The 20,648-nt window shown below is 35.3% G+C and overlaps 1 protein-coding gene across 2 annotated transcripts in view; it reads left to right on the top strand.

The window, feature by feature from the left end:
- Positions 1 to 19,146, top strand: part of LOC308491076 (uncharacterized protein) — a 118,481-nt gene extending 99,335 nt beyond the window's left edge. For both annotated transcript variants that reach the window (XM_081033985.1, XM_081033986.1), the window contains 3 exons: positions 14,797 to 14,892; positions 15,677 to 15,792; positions 17,913 to 19,146. In XM_081033985.1, the coding sequence (XP_080890111.1) occupies positions 14,798 to 14,892; positions 15,677 to 15,792; positions 17,913 to 18,223 (522 nt within the window). In that variant the 5' untranslated portion in view covers position 14,797 and the 3' untranslated portion in view covers positions 18,224 to 19,146. The remainder of the gene's footprint in view (positions 1 to 14,796; positions 14,893 to 15,676; positions 15,793 to 17,912) is intronic.
- Positions 19,147 to 20,648: the final 1,502 nt, after the last annotated feature.

Below are 20,648 nucleotides of genomic sequence, written 5' to 3'. Positions count from 1 at the left end.
TTTTGTTAATAAGAAAACAAATACAATTAAAATTATATTGATCTCCTGGTTGGTGTTTCAAAAGTTTCAAATGTGGAAGAGAACAAGATGTGGGCTAACATGAATATGTTGGATTTGGGAATTGGGTAGTCCCTGCTGACTTTAGTTATAGCAATTTCTGAACTTCAGTGAAAGGAAAGGGCCAGAAGGTTTAAAGATGAGTGGGACATGAAGATGTGGACAGAGACTTGTCGCTCCTCTGAGCAATCTGACCATGATGAGAAGATATGCAATAGAGTAGGTTTAAAGAAGGTACAGACAAAGGGGAATGGCTTTTTCCTTTAAAGTTTAATGTTAGAGAGATGGGAACATGTTTGTAGACTATGGTATGAGAGCTATGAGACAGAAGTTCAACTTGTGGCAATAAAGGTTAGACAATTTGGATCGACCTTTACATCAGGATTAGAAAAGTTGGACTGAAAGTAATCTGCTTAACAAGCTAACAAAGTACAGAAGAATTATGCAGCCAAGATCTGATAGAAGATACAAACTGAGAAAGATTATCATAGCTTTTCCTCTAGGGATGTCCATTGATTCCAGGAGGTTGAGAGGCTGACAAACTGAGCAGAATTTTGCTAGACTCTTACAACTAAAGTGATACAAAATAAATTCTAGGTACCACCAATGTCCAGGATATCTGGTAATTTCTGCAGTAAGGAACTAGAAGGACATTGTATTAGGAGTAAGATATTGAGTTAAATTGACCTGAATTGATAATCCTCTGAGCCACCTGCTAGAAATAAACTTTAATTTTATCTGAAAGAAGGCAGCACCATCTTAGACCTCAAATTATTTTAAATAAAATGTCAAGAATTTAGTCAACATATACAGAAAATCAAGGAGACATGACAATATGAACAAAATCTAAGCATAATAGACATGGGGAAAAAATTAAATAAAAATAAGACAATGAAGTAATCAGAAATTGACTTTAAATAACTGTTCCTAATATTTCCACAGATATAACAGATAAGGAGAATTAGGGTTGAGAAGTATGGCAAAGAAAAGGAAATTAAAAATAGAAATTTTGGACCTGAAAAATACAATAATCATAGTTAAGCTCTCTATGAATAGGTTTAACAGCATTTTAGATACAGCTGAAGAGAGAATGCATGAATTTGAATATAGATATAAGAAAATATCCAAAAGAAAGCATGGAGAGGCAAAAAGATAAAAATTACAGAGAATAGGCAAGAACTATCTAAGATACTGATAAGAAAGCCTAATAAAAATATCACTGGGATCTCAGAAAGGAAAGAGAGAATGGGTTAAAACCAATATTTGGGAATTTTCCAAAATTAACATATCAAGTGACTCAGTCACAAATCCTTACAAATCTCAAGTAAGATAAGTAAAAAATTCTACATATAGACACATCAGAGTAAAATTAAAGAAAAAAAATCTTAAAAAACAGCTAGAGGGGGGAAATTATGTTATCTTAAAAGGAACAATTATTCAATTGAGAGATGACTTCTCAACAGAAACAATGAAAGCCAAAAGAGAGTAGAATGATATTTTCAGAGTGCCTAGAATTTTACCACCAATGAAAATATCTGTAAAGGACAAAGGTTAAGTATAAACATTTCAGATAATGAAAACAGAGGTTATTTACCATCTACACTACTGTAAATACCAAACAACGTTTTGTTTCTTTTTTAGGCAGAAGGTAAATGATTACAAATGAAAATTGAAAGATAAGGGAAGGAATTAGGAGGGTAAATATGTGACTGAATAAAAATAATTATTAATATACGCAACAACAGTACAAGAAGGGAGGAAATGAAAACTTTGTAAAGGTGATACAAATACAAAATAATGTTAGATTTTTATATGTCAAGGGTGTTTTTATCTCTAGATTAACTCCCTCAAAGAATAATAAAGAAAAATAAAAGAATATATAACTATTAAACTAATAGAGAAGAAAAACAAAATTTTTTAAGACAAGAAAGAAAAAATGTACATAATTGATGATTCAAATATAGAAAGCAAATAGTAAGACAGTAGATTTAAATAAAAAATATCAGCATCCACGTTAAATATAAATAGACTAATTGAGCCAATTAAAATACAAAGATTGACAAGTTATATATTTTTAGAAGTACATTCTCTTCACAAAATATATACCCAATATTGTTGTATACAAATATATTGAAAGTAAAAATATAGAAAAATATTCCATGCAAGTGCTGACCAAACTGGAACTGTTGTAGCATACTAATATCAAGTAGACTTTAAGGGGAAAAAATTAGTAGAGGTAAATGGGATTTTGAGAATAGTAAAAGATTTGATTCACCAAGGAGATATATAACAGTTCTAAGTTCTGGATGTATAACAAAGCCACAAAATATGTAAAACAAAACATTAACAGAACTAAAGGAGAAACAGTCAAATTCCCAATCACAATATTTTAACATATCTCTGGGTAAATCATAGAACATGCACATAAAAAAGTACTATACTAACAAGTGCATTCTTTTCAAAACCCAGATAGAGGTTGAAACTATATGAGAACAGGGGAGAGCCCTTCCTATGACAGCCCATGTCTCAACTATGTGGAACTAGTTGGTGCTCTGAAATGTGCCAGTCTTTCACATTTCCACATTTTTCACTTTTTGTTCTCTATTATTTGAATGTCCTACTCCCTCAATTGGTGAATTCTTACCAATTATTTTTAATGACTCAGTTCCAAAGGAATTTCAGTTGTGATTTCCCTCTTCTGGACTTTTACTGAACCTTGATTATATGATAGCACATGCTTCTTTGCAGCATAGGGTTTTCTAGATCTGTACCATGCACTCTTTGAAGGAAGGCATTGTAGCTTACAGGTCGACATATATAGCACAGTTCTTGATATGTACAAGAAGTTCTCTAAGTATTTGCTAGATCACAATTGTCACCCTTTCTTCCTTTTGAACTCTCTTGTAAAAGTAAACATACCCCTGCAAGATATTCTACCCATATGAGATCGGACAATTAAATTTGAGAATTCATCCTAGAAAAAGTGCTACACACCTCATTGCGGAATATCACTACAGTCACCTTCAAAATACTCCCCTTGGGAAGTTATGCACCCATGCCAGCACCTAGCCCACCCTTCAAAGCAATTTTGGAACTCTTTCTGGAATGGCCATCAGAGCTGTCGTCGTATTACCCTTGCTGTGCTGAATGTTATGAAAATGTCTTCCTTTCAATATTTCCTTTACTTTCGGGTAAAAAAAGAAGACATTGGGGGCCAGATTAGGTGAGTATGGAGGGTGTTCTAATGCAGTTATTTGTTTCCTGATTAAAAACTCCCTCACAGACAGTGCCATGTGAACTGGTGCATTGTCGTGATGCAAGAGCCATGAATTGTTGGTGAAAAGTTCAGGTCGTGTAAGTTTTTCACGCATCCTTTTCAGCACTTCCAAACTTGGGTAACTGTTTGTCCAGTTGGTACAAATTCATAATGAATAATCCCTCTGATATCAAAAAAGTTTAGCAACATGTTGCAACAAGTTCACAAATGTAATTGTCACTCCTCGTAGCCTGGTTTAAATTTTTTCAGACTATTGAAAGTGTACCAACAGCTCAGGTTATGGAATTTTTAGAAATATTTAGAAACGAGTACTTAAAGTGGGTAGGAAGTCCCTGACTGCATTATGAACACCAAGGTTGTATCCCAAACACCAGTCCATATGGAAAGTGAAGGATGAATAATTAGAAAATCAGTTAATTGTACCATTGAACGTTTTTATTATCAAGGCTCACTATTTAAGCCAGACCTGCTTTTGACAGAAAACAATTATTCCATGCAAGTGGTTGATAGTGCTTGAAAATGTATTTTCAGGGTCTGAAAGAATGATGTGAAATGAAACATGTTATAGTTTGTCAGCTGCCCTGTATACAACTTGATATTGCGATTTCAGCCCAAAGAGAAGAGAATCTTTCTTTTTGGTCATCTCACTCGGGAGTGTTCCAGGCAGCCAATGGGTTATGCTGGTCTGAGAAAATGATGGCCGTCTTATCCTGGGAATAGTCAAGGGAAACAATAAACAAAATAGCAAGTTATAAAATGATACCTCCTCTTGTTAACAACACTTATCTCATTTGTAATTATTCAAGTGAGTCATTTCTAAAATTGTTTTCTCCCTACTGTATCTCCTCACTGCATCCCCAGGTTAGTACATTAGAAGATTTGTAGTTTGTGCTCACAAAAAGTTTAAGTGAATGAATAATGAGTAAATGAATCTCATTCCATATTACCATTAAAGATCTTGATTTTAAACCAGGAAAAATAGAAAGATAAGTGTCTTCCAAAAAATAAATAAAAACAAAAACAGTTATTATATCATTAAATGGGATATGAATTTTTGTTCCCAATTTTATTTTTAAATGCATTTCATTTTGCTAGTCCAAATTTTAAACATGGCAAGTTTCAAAGCCAAACACTTTTATACCAATCATAGTCATAAATCTCCATTAAAATTTTATTGTTTGGGGAGAGCTTATATTTTCCACCTTCTCTGTCAAAATATTTTTAAATATCCAGTGGAAAACTGGTTAATTTTTTCAGAACTAGAAAATCTGAAAACTAGAAAAAATAAGACTTCAACTTGTTTATTTTCCTGAGACTTGTGAAATTCAATCCCAGTTACAAAATGAAAAACTTTTTCACACTTTATACTGTCCAGACATTTAGGTATAATCTTTTAGTAAAATAAATAGAGAATCAATGCTCCTGATTGGTGTGTAAACATAGGCTACTTTTCTTTCTGTGCTGCAGGAGATATTCTAAGCCATTTGTTTTGTCAAGGTTTGTAAATGTAAAAATATATCAATGTAGCTAACCCTAATCTATTACAAATTCACCTCACTGTCTATTAACATATCTCAACTCTAACTTAATGGCACTTAACCCTGTATTATTTACTTTTCGTTATCCCATAATCCAGGGCTCTCTGCTGAAACTCTATAAAACACAACTATTAGGTCCAAACTCAGGGATATTTGTCTGTTGGGACATGGATTAGATCATCAAGTTATTTCAGTGGGCTAAAGCAACTGCCACTCAATTGTACTGTGAGTCTCCCAGCAGTGCCTATTCAGCCACAATCCATGATTAAAAATTTCTGTATTCATTTTAGATTGCCTCTAGCACCAACTGGAATTAACTTGCCAAGTTACCATGCATTTTCAGTTACTTAGCCAAGAAACTGGCAGTCTCCTCCTGTACATTTTCATTGAAATTAGGCTTTACAAACCTCAATTTCCCCAAAGAGAGTTCACGCTGAGCTGAAGTAAAAAATTTCATGTTCTATCAATCTCAGGTCAAAACATCATTTGTCAAAATCAATTGTCTTTCTTCTCACCTTACTCCTTGTTAAGAATTCCAGCAAAATATGTATAAGGTAAAACCATGGAACAAACATGGTAGCTTAGAAAGTTTTAGAGTTTTAAAGTCAGCTTAGTGTCAGGACAAAAAGCAGTGACTATAGGTTTGAATTACTGGGGTTTATCAGAGCACTTTTTAAAACGTCAGCAACATGGAGAAACCTAACTATCCAGCAATAGGGGGTGACATAAAAAGATCATAATTCATCCATTCACTAGAATGCTATGCAATCATCAAAACTGATTATAGAAAGCTATTTTTATTGACTTCAAAGGCAAATTATAAAATATTTTGTTTGATGTGTGTATATAAACAATTAAGGGAAAATATTAATGGTGATTATTTCTGTTAGAAAATTTCAAGTAACTATTTTTTATTTTACTTATCTGCATTGTTGGATCTTATTTTTTATTAAAAATGAACACATAGAATTTTGCTACCAGCCAAGATGATGGTGATAGAGGGGCCAGATTTGCCCTCCCAATTTAAATAACTGAAAAACTAGACAAAATATATAAAACAGTGGTTTCAGACATTGGACAATAGGTGGTGCAGGATAGTAATCCTTGAGAGAAGGAAAGCAAATGAGGTAGCATTGACATTGTCTCAGCTGAGAGCTTGGAGTGAGCTTCTAGGTTGCCTAACTGATCCTGGTAGTACCCTTGAATTGAAGAGATGCAGCGGAGAATTTGGAGGGTACAAGGTGGCTTGCAGAGTGCCAGAGATAACAGAGGTGGGGATTCCACTGGTGCCTTCAGCTCACCACTAGTAACTACATGAGGTGAGGAAACTGCTGAACATCAGGATAAGAATCATGAGAAAGGAGAAGAGTCACAACAAGATGGAAACTAGTCTTCTTCTCAACTAGCGTGGAAAACCTCAGAACGTATAGGTACTGGTGTTAGTACTAGAAAGATATTGTCTCAGTACTGAGCCCAAATTAACCCTGGATTAAAGACAGCTCTCCTGCCTATCAAAGCATAAATGCAAGATTCAGATGGATCCCTCTCTTTGTAGGTACCCAAACTACATCCCAAAACAAAACTCAAAAATATTTTAAAGAATTCAAAAAGAGTTCAGTTTCCAACAGAATTAATTCATAAGGTCTATTCAGAAATTGTGAGGCAAGCTAAAAAGCAGGGGAGAAAGAACTATAATGAAGATAAAACTCACTCATTTAGAAAAGACAGAAATGGAAAACCTGATAGGAATAGTAGACAAAGACACTTTTAAAAATTGTAAATAGACTCCATACGTTCACAAAGATAGAGGAAAGTATAGGCAAGTTAGGGAGAAAAATAAAGACGAAAATAGACACAAATTGAAGTTCTAGAGTTGAAAATGCAATGTCTGAGATTAAAAAATGCATTGGGTGGCATTAACAGCTAATCGAGGAGATAAATCAAATCACTAAAATACTCAATTAATTTGAGAAGAAGGCAGAGAAGAGGAAAAAGGGAACAAAAGAAAATAGAATAAATAATTAACAAAATTAGAAACGAAAAAGGGGACGTTATCACGGACACCACAGAAATACAAAGGATCATCCAAGAATACTGTGAAGGACTATATGCCACCAAATTCAATAACCTAGAAGAAATGGACAAGTTCTTAGAAACATATAGCCTTCCAAGGCTGAACCATGAAGAACTGGAAAGTCTAAACAGACCGATCACCATTAACGAAATTGAATCAGTCATCCAAAACCTTCCCAAAAGCGAAAGTCCGGGACCAGATGGCTTCACTAGTGAATTCTACCATCCTTCAAACAGGATCTAATTCCAATCCTGCTCAAACTCTTCCAAAAAATTGAAGAAGACACAGTGCTCCCTAACTCATTTTATGAGGCCAACATTACCCTGATACCAAAACCTGGTAAGGACAACACAAAAAAAGAAAACTACAGACCAATATCTCTGATGAATACAGATGCAAAAATCCTAAACAAAATTATAGCAAATTGAATACAACAATGCATTAAAAAGATTATTTATCACGACCAAGTGGGGTTCATCCCCGGGTCACAAGGATGGTTCAACATCTGCAAATTCATCAATGTGATGCATCACATAAACAAAATAAAGGACAAAAATCATATGATTATATCAATTGATGCAGAAAAAGCATTTGATAAGATACAACATACATTTATGATTAAAACACTTAATAAAATAGGTATTGAAGGAAAATACCTTAACATAATAAAGGCCATCTATGACAAGCCCTCAGGTAATCTCATAATTAATGGTGAAAAACTGAAGCCCTTTGCTCTACGTTCAGGAACATGACAGGGCTGTCCCCTATCACCTCTGCTTTTAAACATAGTGTTGGAAGTCCTTGCCAGAACAATCAGGCAAGAGAAAGAAATAAAAGGCATCCAAATTGGGAATGAAGAAGTTAAATTATCACTCTTTGCAGATGACATGATGCTATATATAGAAAACCCTAAAGACTCCAACAAAAAGCTGTTAGAGACAATCAACGAATACAGTAAAGTTGCTGGCTACAAAATCAACGTACAAAAGTCCATTGCATTCCTATATACTAACAATGAAATCTCAGAAAAAGAAATACAAAAAGCAATTCCTTTTGCAATTGCAGCAAAAAGAATAAAATACCTAGGAATACACTTAACCAAGGATGTGAAAGACCGATATGCTGCAAACTATGACATTTTTGAAAGAAATTGAAGAAGACACAAAGAAATGAAAAGATATTCCATGCTCATGGATTGGAAGAATCAACATAGTTAACATGGCCATATTACCCAAAGCGATATACAGATTTAATGCAATCCCCATCAAAATCCCAGTGGCATTTTTTAAAGAAACAGATCAAAAAATCATCAGATTTGTTTGGAACCACAAAAGACCCCGAATAGCCAAAGCAATCTTAAGAAAAAAGAACAATACTGGAGGTATCACACTGCCTGACTTTAGCTTGTACTACAGGGCTACAATAATCAAAACAGCAAGGATTGGCAGAAAAACAGACACATAGACCAATGGAATAGAATTGAGAACCCAGAAATAAAACCACATAAATATGGACAGATAATTTTTGACAAAGAAGCTAAAAACATACAATGGAGGAAAGACAGCCTCTTCAATAAATGGTGCTGGGAGAATTGGATAGCCACGTGCAAAAGAATGAAACTGGACTGCTATCTGTCACCATGTACCAAAATTAATTCAAAATTGATCAAAGACTTAAGCATAAGACCTGACACACTAAACTGCATAGAAGAAAACATAGAAAACATAAACTTATAGACCTTGAGTTCAAAGAGCATTTTATGAATTTGACTCCAAAGGCAATGGAAGTAAAAGCTAAAATAAACGAACGGGACTATATGAAACTTAAAAGCTTCTGCACAGCAAAAGAAACCATCGACAAAATAAAGAGGCAACCAACTGAATGGGAGAAGGTTTTTGCAAACAGTGCCTCCAATAAGGGGCTAATATCCAAAATATACAAGGAACTCATGCAACTCAACAACAAAAAAACAAACAACCCAATTGAAAAATGGGCAGAGGACCTGAAGAGACATTTCTCCAAAAAGGACATACAAATGGCAAATAGACATATGAAAAAATGTTCAACACCACTAATCATCAGAGAAATGCAAATAAAAACCACAATGAGATATCACCTCACCCCAGTCAGAATGCCTATCATGAACAGGACAAATAGTAACAAGTGTTGGAGAGGCTGTGGAGAAAAAGAAACCCTCATACATTGTTGGTGGGAATGCAGACTGGTGCAGCCGCTATGGAAGGCAGTGTGGAGGTTCCTCAAAAAATTACAAATAGAATTACCATATGACCCAGCAATCCCTCTCCTGGGTATCTACCCAAAAAATCTGAAAACATTTATACATAAAGACTCATGTGCTCTAATGTTCATTGCAGTTTTGTTTACGGTGGTCAAGACATGGAAACAACCAAAATGTCCTTCGATAGATGAATGGATAAGGAAGTTGTTGTATATATACACAATGGAATACTCGGTGGTAAGGAAAGGTGATACAGGAACATTTGTGACAACATGGATGGATCTTGAGAGTATAATGCTAAGCGAAATAAGTCAGACAGAAAAAGCCGAGAACCCTATGATTTCACTGATATGTGGTATATAAACCAAAAACAACAAAAGAACAAGACAAACAAATGAAAAACAAAAACTCGTACACATAGACAATAGTTTAGTGGTTACCAGAGGGTAAGGGGGTGATGGGAGATGAGGGTAAGGGGGATCAAATATATGGTGATGGAAGGAGAATTGACTCTGGGTGGTGAACACACAATGGGTTTATAGATGATGTAATACAGAATTGTACACCTGAAATCTATGTAATTTTACTAACAATTGTTACCCCAATAAATTTAAAAAAAGAATTGAAAAAATAGAACAAAATAGGACTACAGCAGAATTTTGGATTAATACCACACAAATTAAAACTCACATTCAAGGTATATGTTTTAAACAACTTAATAAAAAGGTAGAGGTGATCAGATTGTACTTTAAAAAGCTTGCCTATAAAATACTTGTTTCAGTTATGAAAAATAAATAGGTAAAAAGTAAGTGGATAGAAATTGATATACATCATACTAACATTATCCAAAAGTAATCTGAAGCAGCTATATTAATATTAGGCTAGGTAAAATTCAGAGAAAATACTACTAAAGATAAAGAAGATTATTTCATGGTGATAAAGGGTGATTCATTAAGAGGTACATATTTATTATGCACCTAGTGACATAGCTTTTAAAGACCTAAATCAAAACTCATAGGACTGGAAGGAGAAGTAGACCAATCAGCAAATATAGCCAAAGATTTCACCATGTTTTTCTCAACTGATTGGCTGGAAAGACCAAGAATATAGAAGGCTTTAACGATATTAGCAGTTTGACCTAATTAATACTTACAGATCTCTATAACCACCAACAGCAGAATACACATTATTATTAAGAGCACACAGAATGTTTACTAAACTGGGCCATATATGAACCATAAGAAACTCCTCTCAAATTGTAAAGTATTGAAAATATAAAAAGTGTCTTTTCTGACCAAAACAGAATTAAATTAGAAACAGTAACAGAAAGATAGCTGGAAATGTCTCAAATATTTGGAAAATAACACATTCTGAAGTAACCCATGAGTCAAAGGACATTAGATAGTATGTTGAATTGAGTGAAAATTGAAAAATTACATTAAAAATTATGGGGGATATAGTTACTCAGTGTTTAAAGGAATTTTATAACATTAAATGCTTATACTAGAAATGAAGAAAAAATTTAAATCAGTGACCTCTATATCCCCTACGAACATAGACAAATTTTTAACAAGACTTTAATGACTAAATTGTAATGCTATATAAAAGGATACTATATCATAACCAAATAGAGGTAATCTCAGAAATTCAAGGTTGATTTAACATGTAATTCATCACATTAACATGCTAACACAATATAATTCACCATATCAAGAACTGAAGGAAGAAAAATCATATGATTACAATAGATGCAAAAAACAACAACAAAAAACATTTAACAAAATCCAACACATATTTATAATTAAAAAAACAAACAACTCAGCAAAGAAGAAAGAGGGAAATTTCCTTGATCTGATAAAGGGCATCTAGGAGAAATCTACAACTATATTACACTCAATGATGAACACCTGGATCTTTTCCCCATAAGACTGAGGTTTAATTAATAATGTGTGTTCTTACCAATTCTAGTCTATAGTATGGTGTTGGTCCTACCAGTGCAATAGGCCAAAGAAAGAAAGAAATTAAAAGTATTCATAATAGAAAGTAAATCATAAATTACATTTCCATTTGCTATCCATAAACAAACAGAAATGGAAATTAAAGAAACAATACTATCAAAAATATAAAATAAATTGACAAGAGATTTGCAAACCACGTACACTAAAAACCTCAACATTTCATGGTGAAAAATAAGAAGACCAAAATAAATAGAAAGATACAACATGTTCATTGGTCAGAAAACTAAATAGTCTTAGGATGTCAATTTTACCCAAATTGATCCATAGATTTAACACCATTTTAATCAAGATTCAAGCATGCTTTCTACAGAAATTTACATACTGATTCTAAAATTTACATGTAAAAGCGAAGTATTTAGAAGAGCCAAAATTGTTTTGGAAAAAAAAAAAACAAAGCAAAGAAATTACACTACCTGATTTCAAGACTTATAAAGCTCCCAGTCGTTAAGACAATGTTGTATTGGCATAACGCTAGTCACATAGGTCAGAGGAACAGAAAACAGTCAGACATGGACCCACATCGATAAGGACAATTGATTTTCATAACCAGTGTCAAAGCAATTCAATAGGGAAAGGAGTATCTTTTCAATAAAAGGTCTAGAACAGTTGGTATCTATATGCAAGTTATGAACTTTGACCCTTACCTTATACCACATAGAGAAATTAACTCAAAATGGATCATAGACCTAAATGTTAGACCTAAAACTATAAAACTTGCGCAAGAAAAAGTAGAGGAAAATTCATGACCTTGGTTTTGGCAAAGATGTCTTCACCATGACACAAAACCCCCACAAACTATAAAAGAAAAAGTCATCAACGAATAAGGCATTATCAAAAATTAAAAAAAGTTTTACTCTTTAAAGACACTGTCATGGAAGTGAAAAAGTAAGCCAAAGACTGGAAGAAAATATGTGCAAATATATATATGACAAAAGACTTCCATTTATAATATATGAAGAACTTTTAAAAATCAATAAGAAGACAATGCAATGGGAAAAAAAATGGAATAAGTTTTGAACAGACACCTCACCAAAGGAGACGATAATATTACAAGTGAAAAGATGCTTAATCATATTAGTCATTGAAGGAATGCAAATCAAAATCACCACAAAATACTACTACACGAAAACTAAAACTACAGTGGTAGGCAGAATTTTAAGATGACCCCCAATGGCCTTTGACCTTGTATAATGCTCACATATAATCTCCTCCCCTCGAGTGTGGGCAGAACCTGTGAATATGATGAAATGTTATTCTTATGGCGAAAGGACTTCTGTGGATATAATTAAATTTCCAAGTCAGTTGACCTCATGACAGAGAGATTTCTGGACTGACCTGACCTAATCACATGCCCCTGTAAAGTTAGCTCTAGAGGTCAGTATGGGGAACATCAGAGAGATCAGGAGAAAGAAAGGGATTCTATGCACCAGTACCAGCTTTGAAGATGGGGTGTAGCCACGTGTCAAGGAAAGCAAGCAGCTTGTAGGAGTTAAGAGCAGCCCATGGCTGACAGCCAGCAAAGAAATGGGGACCTCACCTCTACGACGGCTACAACATCAAGGAATTGAATTCTGCACACCCTGTGAGCTTAGAAGAATTCTGAGCTCCAGACCAGAATGCAGGCTAGATGACATTTCAGTTTTAGCCTTGTGAGAATCTGAGAAGTGAATCCAGCCTCATGGGACCTTGACTTCTGACCCACAGGACCGTGAGCTAATAAATATACGAGTATGTTATTTTAGGTCACTAAGTTTCTGGAAATGTGTTATATTGCAATAGAAAATTAATATACTGACATATATATCTGCGAGACGTGGAAAAACTGAAACTCTGACTCTGCAGGCAGGAATATAGAAAGCACAACCACTTAGGAAAACAGGTTGGCAGTTTCTTCAAAAGCTAAACATCCTCCTAGCCTATGACACAGCTAATCTATGCCTAGTACTTACCCAAGAGAAATAAAAACCCATGTCCCACAAAGACTTGTGCACAAATGTTCAAAGCAGGTTTATAATAGCCCCAAATTGGAAACAACCAAAATGTCTACCAACAGGTTAATGGATGAACAAATTGTGGTAGGGAATTCTACTCAGGAATAAAATTGAGTGAAATATTGATAAATGCAAAAACATGAATAAATCTCAAGTAGTCTTTCTGAGTAAAAGACACCAGACAAAATAGAATAGGTATGCACTATTTGATTCAATTCACGGAAAATAAAAAAAATACTCCATAAGACAGAAGGTGGATCAGTCATCCATAGGCAATGAGGAAGAGAGAAATGGATTACACAGGATGAGGAGGAAATTTGGGGGAGTAAAGAATATGTTCAGTCTGTTGATTGTGGCGATATGTCACGGGCATGTATATATGCCAAAGCTTGTCAAATGGTTTACTTTAAATAACTATGAATTATTCTGTGACAATCATACTTCAATAAAGCTAAAATTTTTAAATGACAGATACTATCTGTAAAATAAAATACAAATAGAGAGGGAAGAGTTCAAGGTTTCCTATTCCATTCCTGGCTCTGTTGCTCATTAATTGTGTGAGCTTAGGCAAGTAACAGTATATATCTAGTATCAATATTCTACTCTGTAAAATGGGTTGGGAGGATGAAGTGATATTTAAGGATTTTTTTATGAATCTGTAATAACATCAGCTGTTAACATCAGTAGGTTAATTTAAATACCAAGCACTGCACTAACTTTATGTCATGAGATGTGACTTAGAGAAATCAATGCCTTTTTCAAGATCACAAAGAAAGTCAATGGAAGATTCAGGGTCAGACAGCTCTGCCTGAGTCTACAGCCAGTGCCTTCAGCCTGTCCTACACCTACTCGTATAAAGGCAATTGTTTGACCTCTATTCACTTCCTAGTGACTTTCCAGCAGTTTAACTTTGATATGCTCTATTACCTATCATTTGACCTATCCAGTCCTGTCCTATGTGCTATCTTTTCCCAGGGTTTAACATCCAGTGTAGATAATTTGCCGTGTGATTTGTGGAATTAAACAGTACAGTTCTTACTAATGTTTAATGTGAGTCATTGAGCAGAACTGTATTCACTGTGCTGAGAATTTATACGAGATACAATTGCATCACTAACATAACAGCTCACAGATTACAAGGGTTTAATATAATTCTGAGCCTTACTTTTTATTTTCTATCATTTCCCTTTCACTCAAGAAAAAGGAAAGAAAAAATCTATTGTATGTAGGAAAATGCATAATTTCTCCTTTTATGAAATTTCACTTCACTCGAAAGAAGAGATGACATAAATCCCTGCAGAGACCTCGCATAGGAGAGATCAGTTAGCTTTCTCTACCTTTTGCTTGTGTATATTCCTTGGGAGAGCATAGACATATTATATATGATCAAAGGAAAAATACTACGTTGATTAATTAATTAGGTTAGCTTATGAAACAGAAGAAAATAAGCTCACCAGAAAATTTCTCCAGCACGTATCAGTGCTGGGACCCTCTTTCTGTCTTAAGGAGCCATATAGCTGCTGGATTTGTAAGAGCCTGGAGAGTGAGCTGATTACCAATAGTCTTCTCGGCTTTAGAGCAAAACTTGTTCTTTATTCACAGGATGGCTTACATGCATTATGATGGGTCTAAAATAAAAGGATTCAGTGGTCTGTGGAAGACCTTGTTGCCAAACAAGTCCCATGGAAACAGCACAAGGTGAGGAAACCAACCAGGTCTGACTGTACCCTTTCCTTGCACCTACCTCCCATGTGTCTTTCTTTTCCTGCCTTGTATGATTCTCTTACTTCTAAATTTATAAGAAACAAGAGACTAAAGAAACCCAGAGATGGAGGGCCAGGCCTCATGTCTTTTACTCACTTCATTCTTTTTGTTCTAACCCGCTCTCGGAATAAGTAGTCCCAGGTGTCTACCGGCAAAAGGCTGGTCCATGGCTGGTGTTCTTTAACCTTAATCCATCTTGAATCAGGTACACGAGGCAAGTGATACTGGAAAGCCTTTGTAACTAGGAAACATATTTATGTAAATTTTATTATTTTTTTTTGATGTAGGACGGCATATTTCTTTTTCTGTAACTTTTAAGACTAGCCTTATCAAGTACAGTTGATATACGATAAAGTACGTGCATTTAGAGCGTACAGTAGGTTTTGACATATGTACAGCCTGTGAAACCATCACCACTATCAAGATAATACACATCTTCATCACCTGCAAAAGCAAATGTATTTATAACTTTATCTTTGTTACCACCAACTTTATCTTTTTTACCACCTGTCCCCAGTCCATCTTCTCAGCCTTGTCATTTGTGTGAGAGGATTCTGACCCTGGCTGTCTTCATATCAGACTTAGCCCATATGCGTGTTTTGTTTGACAATTACATAGTATCAAAAATTCTAAATCAGTTTTCAAAAATTAAAAATTGGTAGATTCCATATAACAATTCAGATTTCTGCTTTTTGTTGTTGTTTTTTTTAATTCCCAGCTCTGGCAAGTCTGGGCCGGCTCTTCAGCTGGCAGCCACACGTCTGTCGGAGCTGTGCAGCTGCCAGCCTCAACAGACAAGACGCATTCTTTCCAGCTTGCTTCAGTCTCCACAAGGTTGGCTTTACTTATTGATGCTGTTTATCCGGCCTTTGTTTTACCATCCCTGCCACTCCATTTTCCCTCCATCCCAACTCAAGCACCCATCAGTCATCCCAACCACCATAAACTTTTCTTTTTTGTGCTCTGATCCTACAGAGAGCTCTGCTGTTCTCTGCCTAGTGCAACAGTTAGCCTTTAGCTCTGCTTGTCTTATTTTAGATCTCATTAGGAAGGATGCATTGCTCCTTGTTTTGTTCTCCTGCAGCATTTTTCTCACCGTTCTTATGGAGCACATCTGGCCCTCCTGTGAGACTGTGAGCTCCTCAAATCCAGGACAGACAGTTTTTGTCCTTGTGTCCTCAGCATTGAGCCCAGTGCCCTCCATAAAGCAGAGGCCAGCAAAAAATTGTTTTAATGTCAAATTAAATTGATTCTCATAAACATAATACATTTATTCTATTTATTCTATTCAGGAGGGAAAAAAATCTCATAAACTTAATACCAAATAAAAAACAAACAAACAACTAAACATTTTATCTGTAATTTCAATTTAAAAAATATTTGATTATATATATAATTATGCATATATGTTTATATATGATTGTATATTTTTATATATTTCATATATACATATATAATATATAAATATCAGCTATATTTTTGCTGCCTGTTGACTAAGTTAGATGCAATAACCACAGGGCCTCACATGTGGAGTTATTGAAAAATACAGACCACCTAGCTCATAGGTAGGATGCTTTACAATCTAATTTCCCACATTTTGGAAGCTGTAAGTACCTACTCACACATATGTGATTAGTACTTTTATCTATGAGCACAAAAAAGCATAGCATATATATATATGGAACTTTTCTAATTGGGAGATTCTTATCCAGGAAGTTTCATAAACACAGGCAAGTTCTTTCATTAAAAAAGAAAAAAAATCTAGTTTTCCTACATTTTGGTGAATCTCTGACTAGAATCCATCCTATCTCTGACCAGAAGCCATACTTCTATTGGAAAACATTAAAAATATATATAAATAAAAAAATCGAAAAAAATCTTCATGCTATAAATGTTTCTTTAGATTAAATGTGCTGGAGTTCATTGCCATTTCTCAGTAGCAGGCATGAAAAACAAACAAACAAAACCTGACTTTTTTCCAATCCAATTCTTGTTTTAAAAAAGCATGTTGTGACTGCCTACCATATCAAAAAGCTCTATAAGAACTGTGGAAACAAAGAAATGAGTACTACTTAGTCCATCTCCTCAAGGATTTCACAATGTATGGGAGCAATGGAAAAATATACGAACATTTTGAGTAAAGGAAACAGCTCAAATAAAAGCCCAGATATGAGGACATCAGTCAGCGTATTCATAGAGAAGTCAAATACACGACTCCTGCCTGAAACCCAGTGTGTATAATGGGGCTGGGAGAGAATGTGTGAAGCTGAGTCTTGGGAAGTCAAATATGACATTGTAAAACGTTAAATACCAGATCTGAGGAGTTTGGATCTGTATTACATATAGGTAACAGGGAGCCATTAAATATTGTAAATTGAGGGTTCAAATTGGAAGTGAATATTTGGACATCTGCTCTGTGTCAAGGTACAATTTTAAGGTTAAGTTTCTCTCTCTCTCTCTCTCTCTCTCTCTCTCTCTCTCTCTCTCTCACTCTTGCACACATGCATGCACGTACTTATTGAACATCTCAAGGATAGTTTTAAGTTAGTAACAAAGTACTGAAGACGAATGGAAAATGAGCCACTTCTACAACCCAGAAAATCCAGTCTCCAAGAATAGTTTTGTGGCATGTTTGGGATTTATGTGGCCATATAATGCGGAGCACATTATTTAAACAAATTTTGTTACATTTGTTTTGATCTTGTATGAAAAGCAACTCCAACCTGGTGACTGCTAGACCACTGAAGGTGTTGACCATTATCCTGACAACTCCAGTGAACCAGGTTGCATTTAAAAAACCAGCCTGTGAATCCAGTAGACAGCAAAAGAAAGCAGAGCTAAGACCCACAGGGTGACTGCTTTAAAATTCTTTTCCTGTCTTCTTCGCCACGCTGATGGATGATAATAATTTACTTTTACCATGCTGATAATAAATTTATGCTTTCTTCTACCAGTGTTTGAATGTTTCCAGAATTTTCTCAGCTCAGCTTTGATAAAATTATTCTTCAGAGGAAGGCGACAGAGCTCCCTGCCATGGACCGTCAAGGGTGGATCCTCGGGGACTGGCTTGGGCCTGACCCACAATGTGAAGCAAAGAATCAGCCTTGAGACTCTTTGCAAGGCTGAGAAGTCCCTACATGTGGCAAGGAGCCCAAAGCCACAGTTAAGGACCAAAAGGATAAGCAGATTACATCCCCTGCTGGGGAGGTCAGGTGTGGGTCAGGAAGCCAATGGCACAGCAGCACGATGGCCCGTGTGGATTTAGACACTCGGCAGCCCGATTTGCCATTCTTTGTCCAGCAGGGAAGCAGCATTGACCAAAGGAATCTTCCTGGGGTGCTACCCCTCCAGGAAGCAGCCAGGACACCTGTCAAGGCTGCATTGTTCATAGCTGTCCAGATGGACCTGCGCATGCTCACTGTGACGATATCAGACTGAAATGTCACTGTGTTCTGTGGTTGAGATTGGACCTGTGAAGTTGGGGGTTGTGAAGGAGTGGGAAGTCAAGTATGACATTGTAGAAGGTTTGAATATCCGATCTGAGGAACTGGAATTTTAATTGTATAGAGGTAATAAGGAACCATTAAAAATTGTAGTGTGAGCGCCCCCCCTCCCACCCTTCCACCCCCTGCACCATCTGTGGGGGATGTTTCCCGGTTCAAGCAATTTCATTTTGACTCCAAGGACATATTTGTGTGTGGGTGACATAGTCTTGGATAAATATTAAGTATGGGGTCTGTTTTTAAAATTTTTTAAAAGCTTTTCAAATTAAAAATAATTTCAATTACAGTTGCCATGCAATATTACATTAGTTTCAGGTGCAGAGCACAGTGGCCAAACAGGTATATAACTTACAAAGCGATCCCCTGTGGGGCCGTTGCCCGCCCTTGGCCGTATCATGTCAGTGTGTGATCTGCAGGCTGGGGGACCCAGCACCAGCAACAGAGTAGGAATCAAGACATTGCAAGACAATTTAAAAAGAACGCTGCTCTCCCACTAGTTGCCCATCTCTGGGCCCACAGCTAACAAGTAGAACATTATTGACAGATTGCAACTGAGAGATTCCTGCCTGGAAACACTGGCAATCTCACGCTGCATGAAAGAACTTTCAAGTAACTAACAGTTATCAAGAACTCCTCACTGGAAGAGTTAAAATACTGATGAAGACAATTTTGTAACTGAAGAAACCATGAGCTGAACCTGCTCACAATGATAATTTGAGGTTTAATTAATTAATGGCTAAAGTACTTTGGAAACACAAAGGACTATATAAATGCTAAATATTATTAAATGTTAATAGCCATGTTCTCAAATAACACTGATATTAATTTAAATTCCTAAACCTTGTTATCAGAATGAAATGCATGCTAATGAGGCTTTCCTAATAAATATTTTGTTTATAATAAATTCGGAGTGGTATTACTTATCTCACTAGAGCAAGTATAAATTACAGCACACGGCAAAAGGGTTGCTACTTTTTCTTCGTGATAATTAAAATGGAAATGTAGAGAGATATAATGAATATATTAGGCAAAAAAAAGGAAAAAAAATTCTTAAAACCACGGAGGTTCACTCTATGACCCAGCCAGTGATTCCACTTCTTTAAGTAGTGGGTCCAGTATTTTATTTGTCCATTTTTGCCTTCTTAGACTCTCCAAACAGTACTAAATAAAACATATTTAAATTTTAAATGAATGGGATTAAAATCCATTTTTTCCAAAGGATTTTCTGAAAATTTGATGTCATCCTTTGAGATCATTAGAGATATCCAGCCTGGGATTCTTTCAATCAAGCCTAGGGATTCCGTTTTATACTGCTTCTTCCTGGAACAACTGACAAGCCATCATTGCCACACAGATGGGAGGCAGGCTTTGCCTTGCTTTTCATTGCATGCATTGGCTGAGTAGTAATGCTAGAGCTTGCTTCTTGGGGCATTGAATCATTTGTGTTTCAATTAGTGATGATCTGAGTGAAATCCTCAGGTGGAATGTATTCATGCATTTATTTATATGAGGTGTTTTCCAAGTGCTGTGGCTGCTTCTATTTAGGATACGTACAGATGGCTTCATTCAGACTCCTTAAAGTTTAGGAGTCTAAAATTATCCAGACTCTGGAATGATAGGAAACAGAAAACTTTTCTTTTAATCCTCTTCTTACTGGTAGGGTGTTATACTTTGCATGCATTCTTTCATTCAATCCTCACGAAAACTCTATGAGGCAGGTAATGACATTATCCTATTTTTCAAAAAGCCCAAATGTATACATTTATTTAGGTTGATGGCTCTCTAAGGAGTTTTAACAACCTGATTTTGAAAAGAAATAGCACTTGCACTCTTTAGCTTTGGTTTAGAACAATCCGTTTATAATTTAGAATAATTTTATTATTGGTTTGTAAAGACATTTTATAAATTAAGGCTAGTAAACCTCTGTCATTTTGGGGCAATTACTTTTCTAATTTTCTCCTAATTTTTAAATTTTTCAAAGAACATATTATAGTTAGTCATCTCTGGCCATATTTTCCTTCGAGATATCTTCCATTGTTTCTGAGATTACAAAGCCTTTCCCCGTTCAAAGGTCAGAAAATTATTTGAAAGTAATTTTTTTCTAGCTCTTTAATTACTTGAAATTGTCTAAAGATATATTTTATCTTTTTTAAAAACATCTACCTAATTAATCTACCTGAAATTTAT

The sequence above is a fragment of the Rhinolophus hipposideros genome (genome assembly GCF_964194185.1).
Source record: "Rhinolophus hipposideros genome assembly, chromosome: 3".
Lineage (NCBI taxonomy): Eukaryota > Metazoa > Chordata > Mammalia > Chiroptera > Rhinolophidae > Rhinolophus > Rhinolophus hipposideros.
Note: the sequence above shows the minus strand (reverse complement) of the source record. Positions and strands in the feature narration are given on the sequence as shown.